The sequence below is a fragment of the Ochotona curzoniae genome, unplaced genomic scaffold (genome assembly GCF_017591425.1).
Source record: "Ochotona curzoniae isolate NIBS_2020 unplaced genomic scaffold, NIBS_Ocur_1.0 contig_2688, whole genome shotgun sequence".
NCBI classification, from domain to species: domain Eukaryota; kingdom Metazoa; phylum Chordata; class Mammalia; order Lagomorpha; family Ochotonidae; genus Ochotona; species Ochotona curzoniae.
In genome coordinates, this window is record NW_024465553.1 from 24,930,218 (window position 1) to 24,944,706 (window position 14,489).

The 14,489-nt window shown below is 44.5% G+C and overlaps 1 protein-coding gene across 5 annotated transcripts in view; it reads left to right on the forward strand.

Annotated features, from left to right (window-relative positions):
* The window catches only part of PPP2R5E (protein phosphatase 2 regulatory subunit B'epsilon), a 130,140-nt gene that overhangs the window by 91,997 nt on the left and 23,654 nt on the right, over positions 1-14,489 (forward strand). For all 5 annotated transcript variants that reach the window (XM_040975473.1, XM_040975474.1, XM_040975472.1 and 2 more), the window contains 2 exons: positions 2,234-2,335; positions 7,792-7,884. In XM_040975473.1, the coding sequence (XP_040831407.1) occupies positions 2,234-2,335; positions 7,792-7,884 (195 nt within the window). The remainder of the gene's footprint in view (positions 1-2,233; positions 2,336-7,791; positions 7,885-14,489) is intronic.

The window sequence follows — 14,489 nt, forward strand, 5'->3', positions numbered from 1 at the left end:
ATTGCTAAGAAATGGGGCTAATTGTGACTTGAGAAAATAAACTCTAAGGGAGACACATACTGTGGCATTGCACTAACCCACCACTTGGTGCTACTCATCCCATATTCCACCTGCTCCACTTTCAGTCCAGCTCCCTGATAATGTGCCTGGAAAAGCAGCAGAAGACAAGTCACTCTGGGGAGAGGGGACTGCGTCTGTGTGGGAGACCTAGATGAAGCCCCTGGCTCTTGTCTTTGGCCTGGCCCACCCTTGTTGTTTTGGCCATTTTAGGGTCATGAACCAGCAGATACAGGATATCTCTCTCTCTCGCTCTCTCCCTCCCCCCCGTCTTCTCTCTATAACTCAAATAAATTTTAAAAACTCTGGGGTCAGACACATTGACTGAACTGGCTAATCTTCCACCTCCAAGCACAGCATCACATTTGCATACTATTTCATGTCCTGGCTGCTCCATTTCCCATTCAGCTCCCTGTTTGTGGCCTGGGAAAGCAGCAGAGGATGGCCCAAAGCCTTGGGACCCTGTGCCTGCGTGGGAGACCCAGAAGAGATTCCTGGCTCCTGGCTTCAGATCAGCTTGGCTGTGGCCATTGTGGCTACTTGGGGAATGAACCAGCAGATGGAAGATCTTTCTATCTCTCCTTTCTGCAAAGCTGCCTTTCCAGTAAAAATAAACTTCAATTAAAAAAATAAAATATAAGCCCTGTGAAGGTACAACTTTTTATTTACTTTGATCACCATCGTTTTACCAGTGCCTCAAACATTGTACATACTAAGTACTCACTAAATAATTGTTGAAATAATAATAATCTGTGCCGTGTGGGCTCCTAAGGCTTTCTCCACTTTTCCATTATATAAAAAGTCCAGAAATAGCTCTGGTACAGTAGCTCCCTTCTTCTCTGTTTTCACTCACTGCACATGATCCTGCCCCTTTTCTGTCCTTCAGATCTGAGAATATGTAAGTGACTAAATGAAGCAAGAAATAGAAATGCAAGAGGAACCCTGAAGATGGGACCAACAGTATTTTTTAAATTATCCTTTTACTGCAGAAATTTCGTAATATGTATAAACAACAGTAGAATAACAAATTCTCATCTCTCCATCACCCCTTATGACCATTCGTTGAACCGTCAGTATTTAATCTGAACGTTGCTTATGGTAAGGGAAGGTGTAGTTTTTACCACTGTATGACCTGGATGTTTAAGGATGCCTTCAAAAGTTTTTGGAAACATAGAATTAAAAGATAAGCTTATTTAGGTGCAGAAGTTCTTTTTAAGTTCGCTCAGTCTTTTGATAATTCATGTTTCCCATTAACTTTTTAAAGATCCCCTGTGTGCATGGATTTCAAAAAAAAATTGTTTTACCCTGATGAACTCCTCTTTTAATACTGTCTCCTGGGGCTGATATGGTTGTCATAGAAAGTTAAGTTGCTGCCTGAGATGCTGGCATTTCATTTGGGCACTGGTTGCTAATGTGCTTGGGAAAGCAGCAGAAGATGGCCCAAATGCTTGGGCCTCTGCACGCATGTGGGAGACTTGGAGGAACCTTGGGGCTTCTGGCTTCAACCTGACACAACCCTGACTGCTGTGGCATTTTGAAGAGTGAACTGGTGGATATAGGATCTCTCTCTCTTTGTCTCTCTCCCTCTGTATAACTCTACGTTTCAAATATGTTTTTTAAAAAAAATCTTTAAAAAGTGTCATTTTTTTGGAGTTCCTTGGTGCCTTAATCATTATTACTGTTTTATACATGAGCTGAGGACAGATGAAGTATGAGTTGAAGGATGTTGGAAATGTTCTAAAATATCTTTTCCAGTTCATTTTTTTGGTGAACATCTGGAATGTCAACGTTAGCTCAACCATCAATTTGCAAACTGTAACTAAGGCTGAGAAGGGACGGATGTGAAGCTCATTAGCAGTCACTGAGCTTAGTGGAAATTGGTTAATTAGAAGCATGCTTATCTGATGGATAAGCAAGAGCAGGCTTCGATGGAAGATATGGATGACGGGCACCTGGGGTGAAGATGGCCAAGTAAGGGCAAGAGGCTGGCAAGGACCTGCTGTGTCCTGGTCCAACTTGGCCCCTCTGCCTCACTGCCTGTGGCCAGCGGTGTCCTGTAGTTTGGGGGATGCTCGCCATTCACTGTCATCCGGGCTGCCTCCGTTGGCCACAAGGGCCCTGGGAAGGCAGTCCGGAAGGGGCTTCCAGTTAACTTCTGCTGCTTGTTTATTTTTAGGTATCTTGCAATATATTCAGAACTCTCCCTCCTAGTGACAGCAACGAGTTTGATCCAGAAGAAGATGAACCCACCCTTGAGGCATCCTGGCCACACTTACAGGTACATGAAACTACCTTTTGTTCTAAAAGAAGGATCCATTAACTCATTAGCTGATTAGCATGGGAATTTCTTGGAAGCCTTGATTCACCATGAAATCGTATTAGAGTGCATTAATAGAAAGCCGGAGAATGCTTTTAATGTCTCTTACTCTTGATAATGTGAATGTCAGAAACATAAACTAGTGCGTTTCACTGTGGTGCTTTGGTGTGAGCTCTGCCCTGTGTTGCTGGTCCAGCCAGCAGTTCCTGTCTTTCTTAGAGCTCGTTTGTGATCCTGCCCACTGGAGCCTCAAACAAGGACAGAACTATATTCACATTAATATTAGTTGCATGTGATTAGGTCACAGAGTCCATATTTCACTTTTGGCTGTCATTCCCCTGGGGACTTTGTGTGCCTGTCCTAATGATAATCATAAGTGTGCTTCTTCAGGACACTTTAGGAGGGCAAAGCTGAACCGCAGCAGCTGTTTCTTTCACGGTGTTGTAAGGAGGAGCAGGGGCTGAGAACGTGCTTGGGGGAAGGCCAGTTCTGTTCTCCTGCACTAGAGGAGGCCGTGATTTCCAGTCGTACTCACATGGCAGGATGGACTGGGGCATCACACATCTTCTTTTCCAGCATTGGGCTGTCTGTATTGTGTGGGCTTGTACATGCTGGCCATTTTATGGCTCCTCCTTTCCTGGCCACCTTCTCTCCTGACCAGCATTTCTCAAAACGTTAGTGGAGATGGGTGGATGTGTTCTTGTCGCTGCACAAGGAAGAATTCAGGCAGGAGACAGGGAGTAGTGATAAGCAAGGTGACAAGGTTTAATGGGTAGAGCATCCTTTATATAACAGATGGGTACCTGTCCAGTCAGGAGTGAGAGAGACAGACTGCCAGGGTTGCGTAGTTTAGTGGAAAGAGTACCCCACTCAACAGGGCCGGTGTCTCGGGAGAGCTTCTAATCAGGTGGGGGCTTGGCATGGAATGTGGTCTCACTCTTTCTCCCGTTTTTTCTTCCACCCACACTTTCTTCTGAAGTTTACTGTTTGTGAAACTGATTTTTTAAAAAAAAATTCCTCCCAAGGTTTTATTGCCCAGTGTTATCACATTGGGTAGCCACTTGGCTCTACGTGTCTCTCCTTAGGTGGAAGACTGGGACCACCTCTAAAGTTATCAGCGTTTAGGCAAGAATTTTAAAAAATTTGTTAACTTTGAAAAAGAGAATGGGAGAGGCAGAGAGAGAGAAAAAGAGAGCTTCCATTTGCTGCTTTACTCTCCAGATGGTGACCAGGGTCAGCACTGGCCAGGCAGAAGACCAGAGTCAGGTCCTGCTCTGGGTCTCCCCTGTGGGTGGCAAAGGCCCAGACACTCGGGCCCTCTTGCACTGCTTTCCCCAAGGCCATTAACAGGGAACGTAATCACAAGTGCAGCAGCGGGGACACGAACCCGTGCCCGTGTGGGATGTTGCTGTCACAGGCTGTGACTTTAGCCACTAAGTCACCACTCTGCTAGAGGTGCCACTCTCCTTTCCGCAGGTCTTTTGTTTCCGTAGGCCCCTTGTACACAGAAGCTAATTTCTAACTTCCTGTCTTAACAAAAGAGCAGAAGAAAGATATCTGAGAATATTTAACCCCAAAGCCATCTTTCCATTGAGTCATCATGTCCTCAGAGATGGGGTGACAAGCATCAAGGGGCTAGGGGTGCAGAGCAGGAGTGTATGGCCTTGTGTGTTCTCTCCCCCAGGCACGCTGTGTTTTGTAGAAGTGTTCTCAGGGCTCCTAAATGACCTTTTGAAGATGAAAAACCACTCACTCAGCGGGAGATATGGTCTAGAGATAGCCTGTTCACTTTTTCCCCTCATAAATTTTTGACATATGTTTACAACTTGGCTGCTCTTGGCTGTAGATACCCATGGAAGCCGTTCCCCTTTGCTGTATGTAATGTGTGAATTCTGGGGACTCTTCTCAACTTGAAGGTGGGCATGCCATGCATATGTATCCCTGCTTTCAGTGCCAAGAGCAGTAAATTAGTTGAAGCACATAATTGATTTACTATCTTAGGTATTTGGGTTTTTTTTTTTAAAGGTGCCAGACATGCTGTCTGCAACCTAGAAACTTGCTTTTTCATAGGTATATCACAGATTGTGATAAAGCCAAAAAGAAAAAAAAAATATTCTTGTGAATGAATGGACTTCTTGTGATGTCTCAGTTGTAATAGGTATGGCACCTGGAACTGCAGGTTAGCCTGGAAGAAACTTTCTCTTTTTTCTTCTTCTTTTAAATATCTACAAGAACATTCCACATCACATAGTGACAAAGTGGGGAAGAGACCTGTCTTCAAAGCCTGAACTTGCTCTCTGTCTCAAAGAAGAGATGAGACTGCCCTCGCCACTTGGGACAGCTGTTAGAATGCTCTGAAGTCACATCGTCGTAGAGAGGACTTCCCTCTAAAGTTCAGTGGTGTTTAACTCAGTTCTGCAGATAATTCTTCCCTGTATTTCATGACTCTATAAAACATAGGACCAAATCACTTCTTGAAGCTAATGAAAACCTGGGAACCAAGGCAACAGGGAAGAATGCTGATGAAACCATAGAGTCCTGACTGTGTTCCAGAACAGTCTGGATTCACCTGTGCTGACATTTTGTCCGAGCCTGTGGTCCTCACCCCTTCTCTAGCTCATGGGGGGAGAAACCAGCCATGAAGTCTTAACTGGTCCTGGGCTTGACCCTTCCCACGAGCAGGTCAGCCTTCCCAGAGAGCAACGTTCAGCTGGTAGGTGCACCTGTTGCTTTGCGGATGACGTCATGCAGTCATCCACTTCAGAGTGCTGCGTGTCCTTCTGTTTTCACCGACAGGTGGGTTCAGTACTGACAGGAAGTGTCACCGAATCTTCCGAGATGTTCTTTTCCTGCTCTTGATGGCACTCATGTGGTAGTCACGCATCACTAACTTTAGCGTTTTACTGCCTTATTGAAGCAGCAGTCTCTTTTTCCGGCTGAAACTCAGCATGGTCTTAGACATCTTCACTTCTTAAAAGCTCCGTGAGCAGCAGTGTTTCCTTTTTTGGATCACGTTTTATAAGGAAGCAGACTGTTAAGAAGCTCGTGGGAATTGGACTGAAAAGATAACTATTTTGAAATAGAAAATGTTGGAATCGCGTATACTGGTAGTGTCTCAAATGTTTATGGAAAATGTGAATTATGCGAAACTGCGTGTACTAAAACTTTTTGCATAAAACGAGTATCTTAATTCTGTTTTTTTCATGGCCTTTTTGAGCTGTTCTCACAATTATCTGAAAATAGTAGAATAGCCAAACGTTGCGATTCTGTTACTGGATTGTTGGCTTTACTGCCTAGTTGGTTCATTGATCTTGTTTCAGGTTCTCTAGTTGAGTTTTATATAGTATCAAGGAAGAGTATCTACTATATAGACTGTGTCAATACTTTATTTTTCCAACTACTAGATCCGTTTGAGGCTTGAGGTTCTTTATACGCTTTAACCGGAGCAGCGTGTCAGAGCAGATTGAATATAGGGACAGGTTAATAATCTGTGTTCTCTTAAGCAGCTATTTGAAACGGTTACAGGAACACACAGAATGCCTATCTTATAATTTTCTTGGAAGATGAAGTGACTTTTCACAAAATGATTTGTTTTGACATCTAAAGCTATTTGTGATAAAATGAAATACGTTCATATTTGAAATTTTCTGTTTTGTTTTAAAAGATTTATTTTTTATTGAAAGGCAGACACACAGAGGAGGAGAGACAGAGAGGAAGATCTTAATTCTGCTGATTGACTCCCCAGGTGGCCACAATGGCCAGAGCTGAACTGAAGCCAGGAGCCAGGAGCATCCTCCTGGTCTCCCATGCAGGTGCAGAGTTCCAAGACTTTGAGCCATCCTCAGCTGCTTTCCCAGGCCTCAGGCAGAGAGCTGGATGGAAAGCAGGGCCACCGGGACATGAACTGGTTCGTATATGGGATCCTGGTGTGTGCAAGGTGAAGACTTTTAGCCACTAGCCTACAGCACCAGGTCCCAATTTTCTCAGTTTTTATTCCCAATTTGAGACATATATCTGACATAAAGAAAAAAAATTTTTTTTTAAAATTTCTGTTGAATTTTATCTATAAAGGAATAGTACCAAAAAGTTTTCAACTTGTATTGAAAGCAGTAGTGATGAAAATCTATTTCAGTCACTGCGCAGAGGGCTTGGTGTAGATTATCATTTTTAGGAGGACCGTGTAGCATCCTCCTGGTTATGATGTTGAAGAAGCAATTTCAGAGAAAGTAACTTAGTCAGGGGTCACGGTCAGTAAGGGATGGAGCCAGACCTGCAACCTAGCATCTGCCTCGTAAAAGTTCTGTTGTTTATTATTATTATTGTTTTTCCTTTTAAGATGAATTTATTTATTTGAAAGGCAGGTTTATGGGGAGTGGGGCATTGGGGGGGACATGGAAATCTTCATCTACTGGTTCACTCCCCAAATGACTGCGGTGGTTGAAGCAGGGCCAGTCAAAAGCTAGGAGCCAGGAGCTTCTTCCAGGTCTCCCGTGTGGTTGCAGGGGGCCCAAGCACTTGGGCTATCTGCCATTGTATACCCAGGCTCATTAGCATAGAGCTGGATCAGAAGTGGGGCAGTTGGGAGTCACACTGGGTACCACAGGCGGTGTATGGTGTAACTTTACCCGCTACGTCACAGTGCTGGGCCCAGAAGTTCTGGTTCAGTATACCAGAGAACCTGATTCTCTTATTAGGCAGAGAGAATGTACAATGAGCCCGTGGTGTTTATCAGGACAGTTACTAGAAGTTGACTCTTCGCAGATATGTATATGGTGCCATGTTGCCATACATTGGTTGGTAAACTTGCTGTACACTTTCTGAAAATAAATTTGCTAAAGCTTATCTCCAGCCTTGATGGTTTGGATCTCTTTTTTTTTTCCCCCTAGAAATTCCACTTGAAGAAGTATTTACTTCTGAAATAACTGAGCACATGTGTATTATGATATGTTGTGTAATGTACGTTATGGCACCGTTTGGTGAAGCTGTGATTCAGAAACGAGTTAATTGTTGAAGTGTAGGAGATTGGCTAAGCTCACTGTGGGCAGTGGAAGTTTTCATTCCGTGTGCTGCACTATAGCTGCTGAAGATAATGGGTTAGGTTGATTACGATGTGTAACTTAAATAGCAAAAGCAGTTTGAAGAATTTTGTAAGTTACATTATAATGTATTCTTCCTGCTGGTGTTCTCTGAAAGGTGAGATTACAAGGCACTTTTATTTGCTTTGTTTGGCTATATTTTCTAATTTTTGATTAAAAAAGTTAAAAAGAATAGCAGCTGTAAGGTACAAGAAAGGCTAGAATGACTTGTTGGTTGATATCAAAACGTGGTTTTCTAAATTCTGTCTTTGGGCTTCTCGTGGTGTTAGTACTATTGTTAATGAATCATAATGTGAAATTAACATATTCTGTTTGTTGCAGCTTGTATATGAATTTTTCATACGATTTTTGGAAAGCCAAGAATTCCAACCCAGCATTGCCAAAAAATACATAGATCAGAAATTTGTATTACAGGTAAGCAAATTCCTGTGGTAGGTTTATTCAGTTGTTTATGCTGTACCAGATTTTCTCTTGCGGTGACAGTTGCATCACAAGTGACTGAGTGAGTGTGTGTGTGTGTGTGTATATAATTAAAGGCTACCTCTATTTGTGGTGGAGTTAATTGTACTCTGCACAGCCAGGAAGGCTAGTGCCTAAATCCTTGCCATTTCCTTTCTTGACGTTAATTAGAAAGGACCTTCATTTATGTCACCTTGGTTTGTATGAATCTATGTGCAGTTTTAAAAACTTTGTGTTTGAATAACAATTTCTGGAGAGTTATTACCTGTATTGTTAAACCCAAGTAGGCAAGCTTATACCGTGGAAGCTAAGTAGCCTTTAATAACCAAGGTCGGGGTACTGGTGAGCTTTTAGCACTAGAAATTAACACAGTGGGACACTTCGGAGATGGACTGTGGCCTGTCCATTTAGAACTTCTCAGGGAATGCATTTTTTTCCTGTCTTCTCATTGACCATGTTTTTACTAAGGATTTGGCTTTTCTCATGACCCAGAACTTTTAGGTAACAACTCCTTCTTCTTGGTAATTTTCTTTCAAAAGTGGTACTGGAACCACATGGCTGTATGGGAAGTTGTAACTTCTTTCTGAGTGACACTGGGGGCAGACATCTGTATACGAGTAGGCAGGAAGTACAGTTTCTGATATTGACTGTGTGACACCTGACAGATTCCTGGGGTTCAGTTCAGTAGCATGCAGGGGGCAGGCCAGCTTCAGAGACATCAGGGCTGGGAGGCCCCTGTGCTTCCTGGCTAGCATGGCTGAACGGGATAAACGCAGCTCACAAATGGAAGGGATGAAGGTGCGTCGGCTCATCTTCACCCCCTTGTCACGCTCTTGCAGGACAGGGGCAGGTCAGTGAAGCTGCTGTACGTTAACGGGGACTGAGATGACAGAGATGGCCCGAGTCCTTCCCGCATCCCTGCTGTAGTTGGTAGATGGCCCAAGGGAGCAAGTGTCATTTCAGAAAAGTTAAAGTGGTAAATGCTAAATCCGTGCCTTGTGTTGGAAAACTGTTTTATGGAGGAGCACCTTTTTAAAAAAAAAAAAAAAAGATTTATTTATTTTTATTGGAAAGGCGGATATACAGAGAGGAGAGACAGAGAGGAAGATCTTCCGTCCGATGATTCACTCCCCAGGAAGCCACAACGGCTGGAGCTGAGCCCATCCGAAGCCAGGAGCCTCTTCTGGGTCTCCCATGTGGGTGCAGGGTCCCAAAGCTTTGGGCCGTCCTCGAGTGCTTTCCCAGGGCACAGGCAGGCAGCTGTTTGGGAAGTGGGGCTGCCAGGATTAGAACCGGTGCCCATATGGGATCCTGGCACATGCAAGGCGAGGACCTTAACCACTGCGCCCATCGCACCAGGCCCGAGAGTGCCTTTTGCACGCTGTCGAAAGGTGATGAGGTTTGTTCAAGCTGACTCAGTGCTTCAACCTCCCGCGATGCCCTGAAGCCTTGTTGTGATTTGCTTCCCTTTGACACGAGGCGGTGAGAGGAACAGCCCCTGTGTTTCATCACCAGTGAAATAGCAGGATTCTCCTCTATTTTTGGTGAATTCCTGTGCCTGAGAGAATGAGGTAGTGATTGTCCGGAAGGGCCTGCGTTTAGTTGGTAGGGAGACATGCTGAAGCCGGTGCCTTGTACAGAACGCCTGCAGGACCCGGCCCTGAGTGCTGTCCATGGTAAACGGTGCCCGGGAGAGGAAAGCGCATGAGGAGCCTCTAGGCAGATCCTGGCTTGCAAAGGACACTGTTTGGGTGGTATGTTCTAGTTCTTTCCCCAGGCACACAGTCTTCTCTGAGACACTTTTCTTAGTGAAGGAAAGCCACTCACATAGGCAGTTCCTTCCGTTTTTGTTAGAAATTCCTTTCTCCCTCCCTCTCTCCTCTCCTTTCCTCCCTCCTTCCTTCTCTCTCTCTCTTCCTTTCTTTTCTAATGTTGAACCTCACTATGTTATGGCATGATTTTTCCCAGAATGGTTTCACTGTATTACTAACCCAGACATAACCTTTTTGGTGTTGGAAAGCCATTTTTTTGTGTTCTTGTTTTTTTTTTATCTAGTCACTACAACTGGAATGCTGAAAGCCTTCTTCCTGGTGACAGTGAATGAAGTGGAGGTGGACTGGTGTCCATGAACGGCAGCTCAGCCCCCCTTCATTCAGTTATTGTCAGACCCCCCCCGCCCCACTTCCCTTTAGGGAAACAAATCTAGAAATTTGTGTGACATTTTTTGATATTGCTAGATCCTCTTGGGGATGAACTATACCCCGTGGCTCACTGCGTCAAGCCCATCAGCTATTAACTGTCAGTTCTCTTGTAGACAGAGTATCGAGTCAATGTTTTCTCATTGCCAGCTTTTGAAGCTGTCAGCATCTTTTGGATATGCTCATGTGTCTTCTTAAAAATTTTATTGTTAATATTGTTTATATAGTTGAGGGGATGGGGGAGATGGACACCCCTGTGGCTCTCCGATAAAGGTGGGGAGGGTCAGAGCCATGGAGAAAGGTGGGTGGGACAAATGTTGCAGTTTTTTTTTTTTTCCTTCTGTGTGGGCAGCAAGGGAAGGGAGGGTGCAGTGCCTGCTGTCAGACTGTAAGCACCCAAGTGTGGGGGAGATGCCTTAGAGACCCTGATGTCGGGGACAGTGTTCTGGAACCATCACGTGAATGATTTGGATAGTTTTGAGACATTGCCAGCTTTGTGGATGCAAGGTTAGGAGAATCTTTCCAAGGTCTGTTGGCTAACCAAATCCACCTTACTGCATCCATAGACCCAGATACTTGCTGTGAAGCTTGGCCAGAGGGTGGTCCAGCCATCTGCTTTCCATCTTCTGATGAGGCACTTGTTGTCCTCTACTTGCCTGGATGATCTGGCCGTCATGTCCCTTGCGTACATTTGGGCATGCTGTCATGACATCATGCACAGGCATCGGTAGCTGAGGCCTGGTCCTGACACATGCACTCCAAACTTGGACCACATACATTGTGATGTTCCCTGTGGCTAGGATTTGAGTCCAGCCGTCTAGTTGTAGAGAGTCCCAGAAACCTCCCCTAGGGCGATCTCAGGCTTGGTTCTTGTGTGCTGCAACCATTACAGGGTCAGGTTCTATCTGTTACCTGCACTAGATACAGGTGCCTGGTCATTTCTCTCCCAGCCCCATCTCTTACGCGAACTGATGGTTGCTGTGGCGTAGCCATCCCAGCCTACCACAGACCTGGTCTTCACTCACCAGCAGGTGCTGTGGCCTAACTGGGGCAACTCCCAAGAACCCCCACCAGACTTGCCCCTATTAGCCGCAGTTTTTCGTTTTCTGGCGTGTGCTGCAACATAGCTTAGTCTGTCCCACATCCCATCTAGCTCTCATACACACTTGGGGTGCTGTGGATTAGCTTATTCCAACCCATCCCCAGACCTGATCCACACGTGAGCCAATGGGTGCTGCTGCCTTAACCAGCCGTTCCCAGCCCTAGCTCTCATGATCACCAGTGGGAGCTGCTGTCCACACTCTCATGGTGCTTGTGCGTTTTGTACCTAAGCAGGGTTCTCTTATGACGTGTGGTCATTGCGTATTTCCTTTTTGCCAATCAGGATGGCACTTACTTTGTTCCTTTGGGTACATTTAGATTCTCTGTAGCTGTTTAATGATCTCCAACAGAGTTTCAGTGATCTCAGGTGCATAGTTTGCTGGATTTAAATATGGTTTCTATAGCAGCTGAATGTATTCTGTACAGTTTTTTTTTTCTGATTTTCAGTCCCCTGTCAGTGAATACAAAAGCAAAGTCAGAATTGAGCTATTTTCAAGTCATGATGTAGTGGAAAGTTAGGAAGCCCAGGGATTGAATCTGACTCCCCTGTGTAATGCTAAGTGTATTTTAGGAGCCAAGAATGTGAGCTGTGGGGTCAGATGAAACTGCATTCAAACCCTGGCTGTGCTTGACTTTCAGCAAGTTTGTGCACTTCCTGCGCAAGGCCGAGTTTTTTCATCCATGACATGAGGCATAAATGAAATGCTTTTAAGTACTGTAGGAGACGCCCTAAAGTTGACAGCTCGATTCAGTTGGCAGTTCGGATACAAAGCCAGGATCTCTCCCTTCAATCTTAAACAGGTATTGAACCCTCTGGGCAGCTCTGACTAATCTGAGCCACATTATCCTCTGTGAGTGCTGGGGAAAGTCACCTCTGGGACAACAAGTCACGAAAATTAGGCTTGTTTTAAGACAAAACTAGTTCATTCGTAAGAATGTCTGCTGGCGTAATAGTTGCTTATTAAGTATTTTTTTCACATCTTAAATTATCTACCCACATTGGTAGGGTATCTTATTTTCTTGAATCCAGTGTTAATTTTAAAATTTCTAAGATGGGAAACAAAATGTAAGAATCCATCCAAAACATTAAAAACCTGCAAAGCAGGCTTGACTGAACGCAGAAGCGTTGCAGATGGGAAGGCTGGCCAAGGTAAAGATTGCACGCAGTCCCCAGCCCCCGACACTGTTTGCATGCACTGTAATGCTGAGGAAGGAGGCTGGCACTGTGGCAGAGTGGGCGACGTGCTAGGGCCAGGGAGGGTGAATCCGCATCCCAAGTCCTTTTGGCACTGGAGTCAGTCCACTGTCTTCACCGCTTGAAACCTTTGCATGGCAGGTTAAGGTTCCCGCACGTGAATTGTGGAGGACACACTCAGACCATAGCAACATTCAGTAATGATTTTGGAAGAAAATTGTTTTCATTATCTGAACGCATGTGGTTATTTGTGATCCTCATCTTCTGGCTCTTTTTTTTTTTTTTTTCCAATGTCTCTTTTGAGTTTAAAAACTGAAGAGCATCAGGTTATAATCATTACGAATAGTAAGAAGATTTCCCTTGTAAGTACATTCTCATTTTATTCCCTTGTATTTTTCATAGACTTAAGCAGACTTTGTGTAATTAGCCTTCCCAAGACTGTTTTCATAGGACAGCACCATTATCCCAGTGACTGTTGTGTTTCGTGCCTTTCAGTACTTGTATATGTCCTTTTAACTCTGAAGTTCAGAAGAAAGCTTGCTGTGTTTCCTTAGGATTATTTTAAAATACCTTGTGTTTTTCTTCTTCATGAGGAAGCAGTGTCGGTGGGCAGTTAAGTGACTGTTTTGAATTTAGGTTCTGCCATTTTTTAGTCTGTGACCCAGGGCAAGTTACACATGAGGGAGTTTTAGAAAATTTGTAGAAAATGCACATTATTATTTTTTAAAGTGTGTCTTTGTTTGAAAGATAGAGACATTGTCCACCTGCCACTTCACTTCCCAGTCTGCCACAGCCGCTTCCATTTCCTGGGAGCCAGGAATTCCATCCAGGTCTCCCTCGTGGCTGTCAGGTACACGAGCCGTTACCTGGTCCCTTCCAGAGTACCTGTTGGCAGGAAGCTGAGATCAGAAGCAGGGCCAGGACTCGAACCGGGGCCCTGTGATACAGGATGCAGGCATCCCCAGTGGCGTCTTCACCCCTGCACCAAACGCTCGTGCTCAGGTTAGTTTGTAAGTTCATTTTCCCTTGGGACTTTTAAGAGAGTCCCCTCCTACATCCCTCTAGCTATTTGTCCCAGTTGCCTCATCTGCAGAATAGACACAGAGTATATAATTATATTCCACTATTGTTGTCAAGATGTAACAAGTGAATACTATAGGAGAGGACTTTAAGCAGTTTCCAGAAAAACAAAATTAAACTATAAGCTTACTAATGGTACTCACACCCCCCCCCCCCGTTAAAAAAAGGACATTGAAATCCTTTCACAGTTTTTTTTTTTAGTATTTATTTATTTTTATTGGACAGTCAGGTACAAAGAGAAGAGGAGAGACAGAGAGGAAGATCTTCCATCTGCTGGTTCACTCCCCAAATGGCCCAATGGCTGGAGCTGTGCCAATCTGAAACCAGGAAGGAGCTAAGAGCTTCCTTCAGGTCTCCCACACGGGTGCAGGATCCCAAGGCTTTGGGCCGTCCTCAACTGCTTTCCCAGGCCACAAACAAGGAGCTGGATGGGAAGTGGATCCTCCAGTTTTAGAACCAGCGCCCATATGGGATCCTGGCACATGCAAGGTGAGGACTTTAGCTGCTAGGTTACAGTTTCAGGTCCTGTTTAGTTTTTTTCTGCTTAAACATTTTCCCTTAAGTTCCTGAAGACCCCTTGTATAGGCATTGAAAACACGGCAAGTGACCATTTAGTCGTCAGGCTCATGCTGCGCTAATACTTCTATTAGGTCAGTTCTTGGTTTCAGACTTTGCCTAGGTGCTTTTTCTTTAATGAAGTCATAAATCATTTTCTGCCTTTCACAGCGTTAGGAATTAATTGAACTCTGATTGTTACTCTAAAGATTGTTAGTACCCTTTGGACTCCACATGTTTTTTTCTGAGACCAGCACGATCTTTTGAGATCTCATGTGCGGTCTGCTTTGTTCTTCGATCCTTTTCAGTTTAGCATCACCAGCTGTTTTCTTCCCACTGTGATGAAAGAACATGTTGATTACTTTGAGGAACATACAACTTACTGATAGGTGCCAAGTAGGCATAGCTCACTCACACGTTTACAGAGTCCA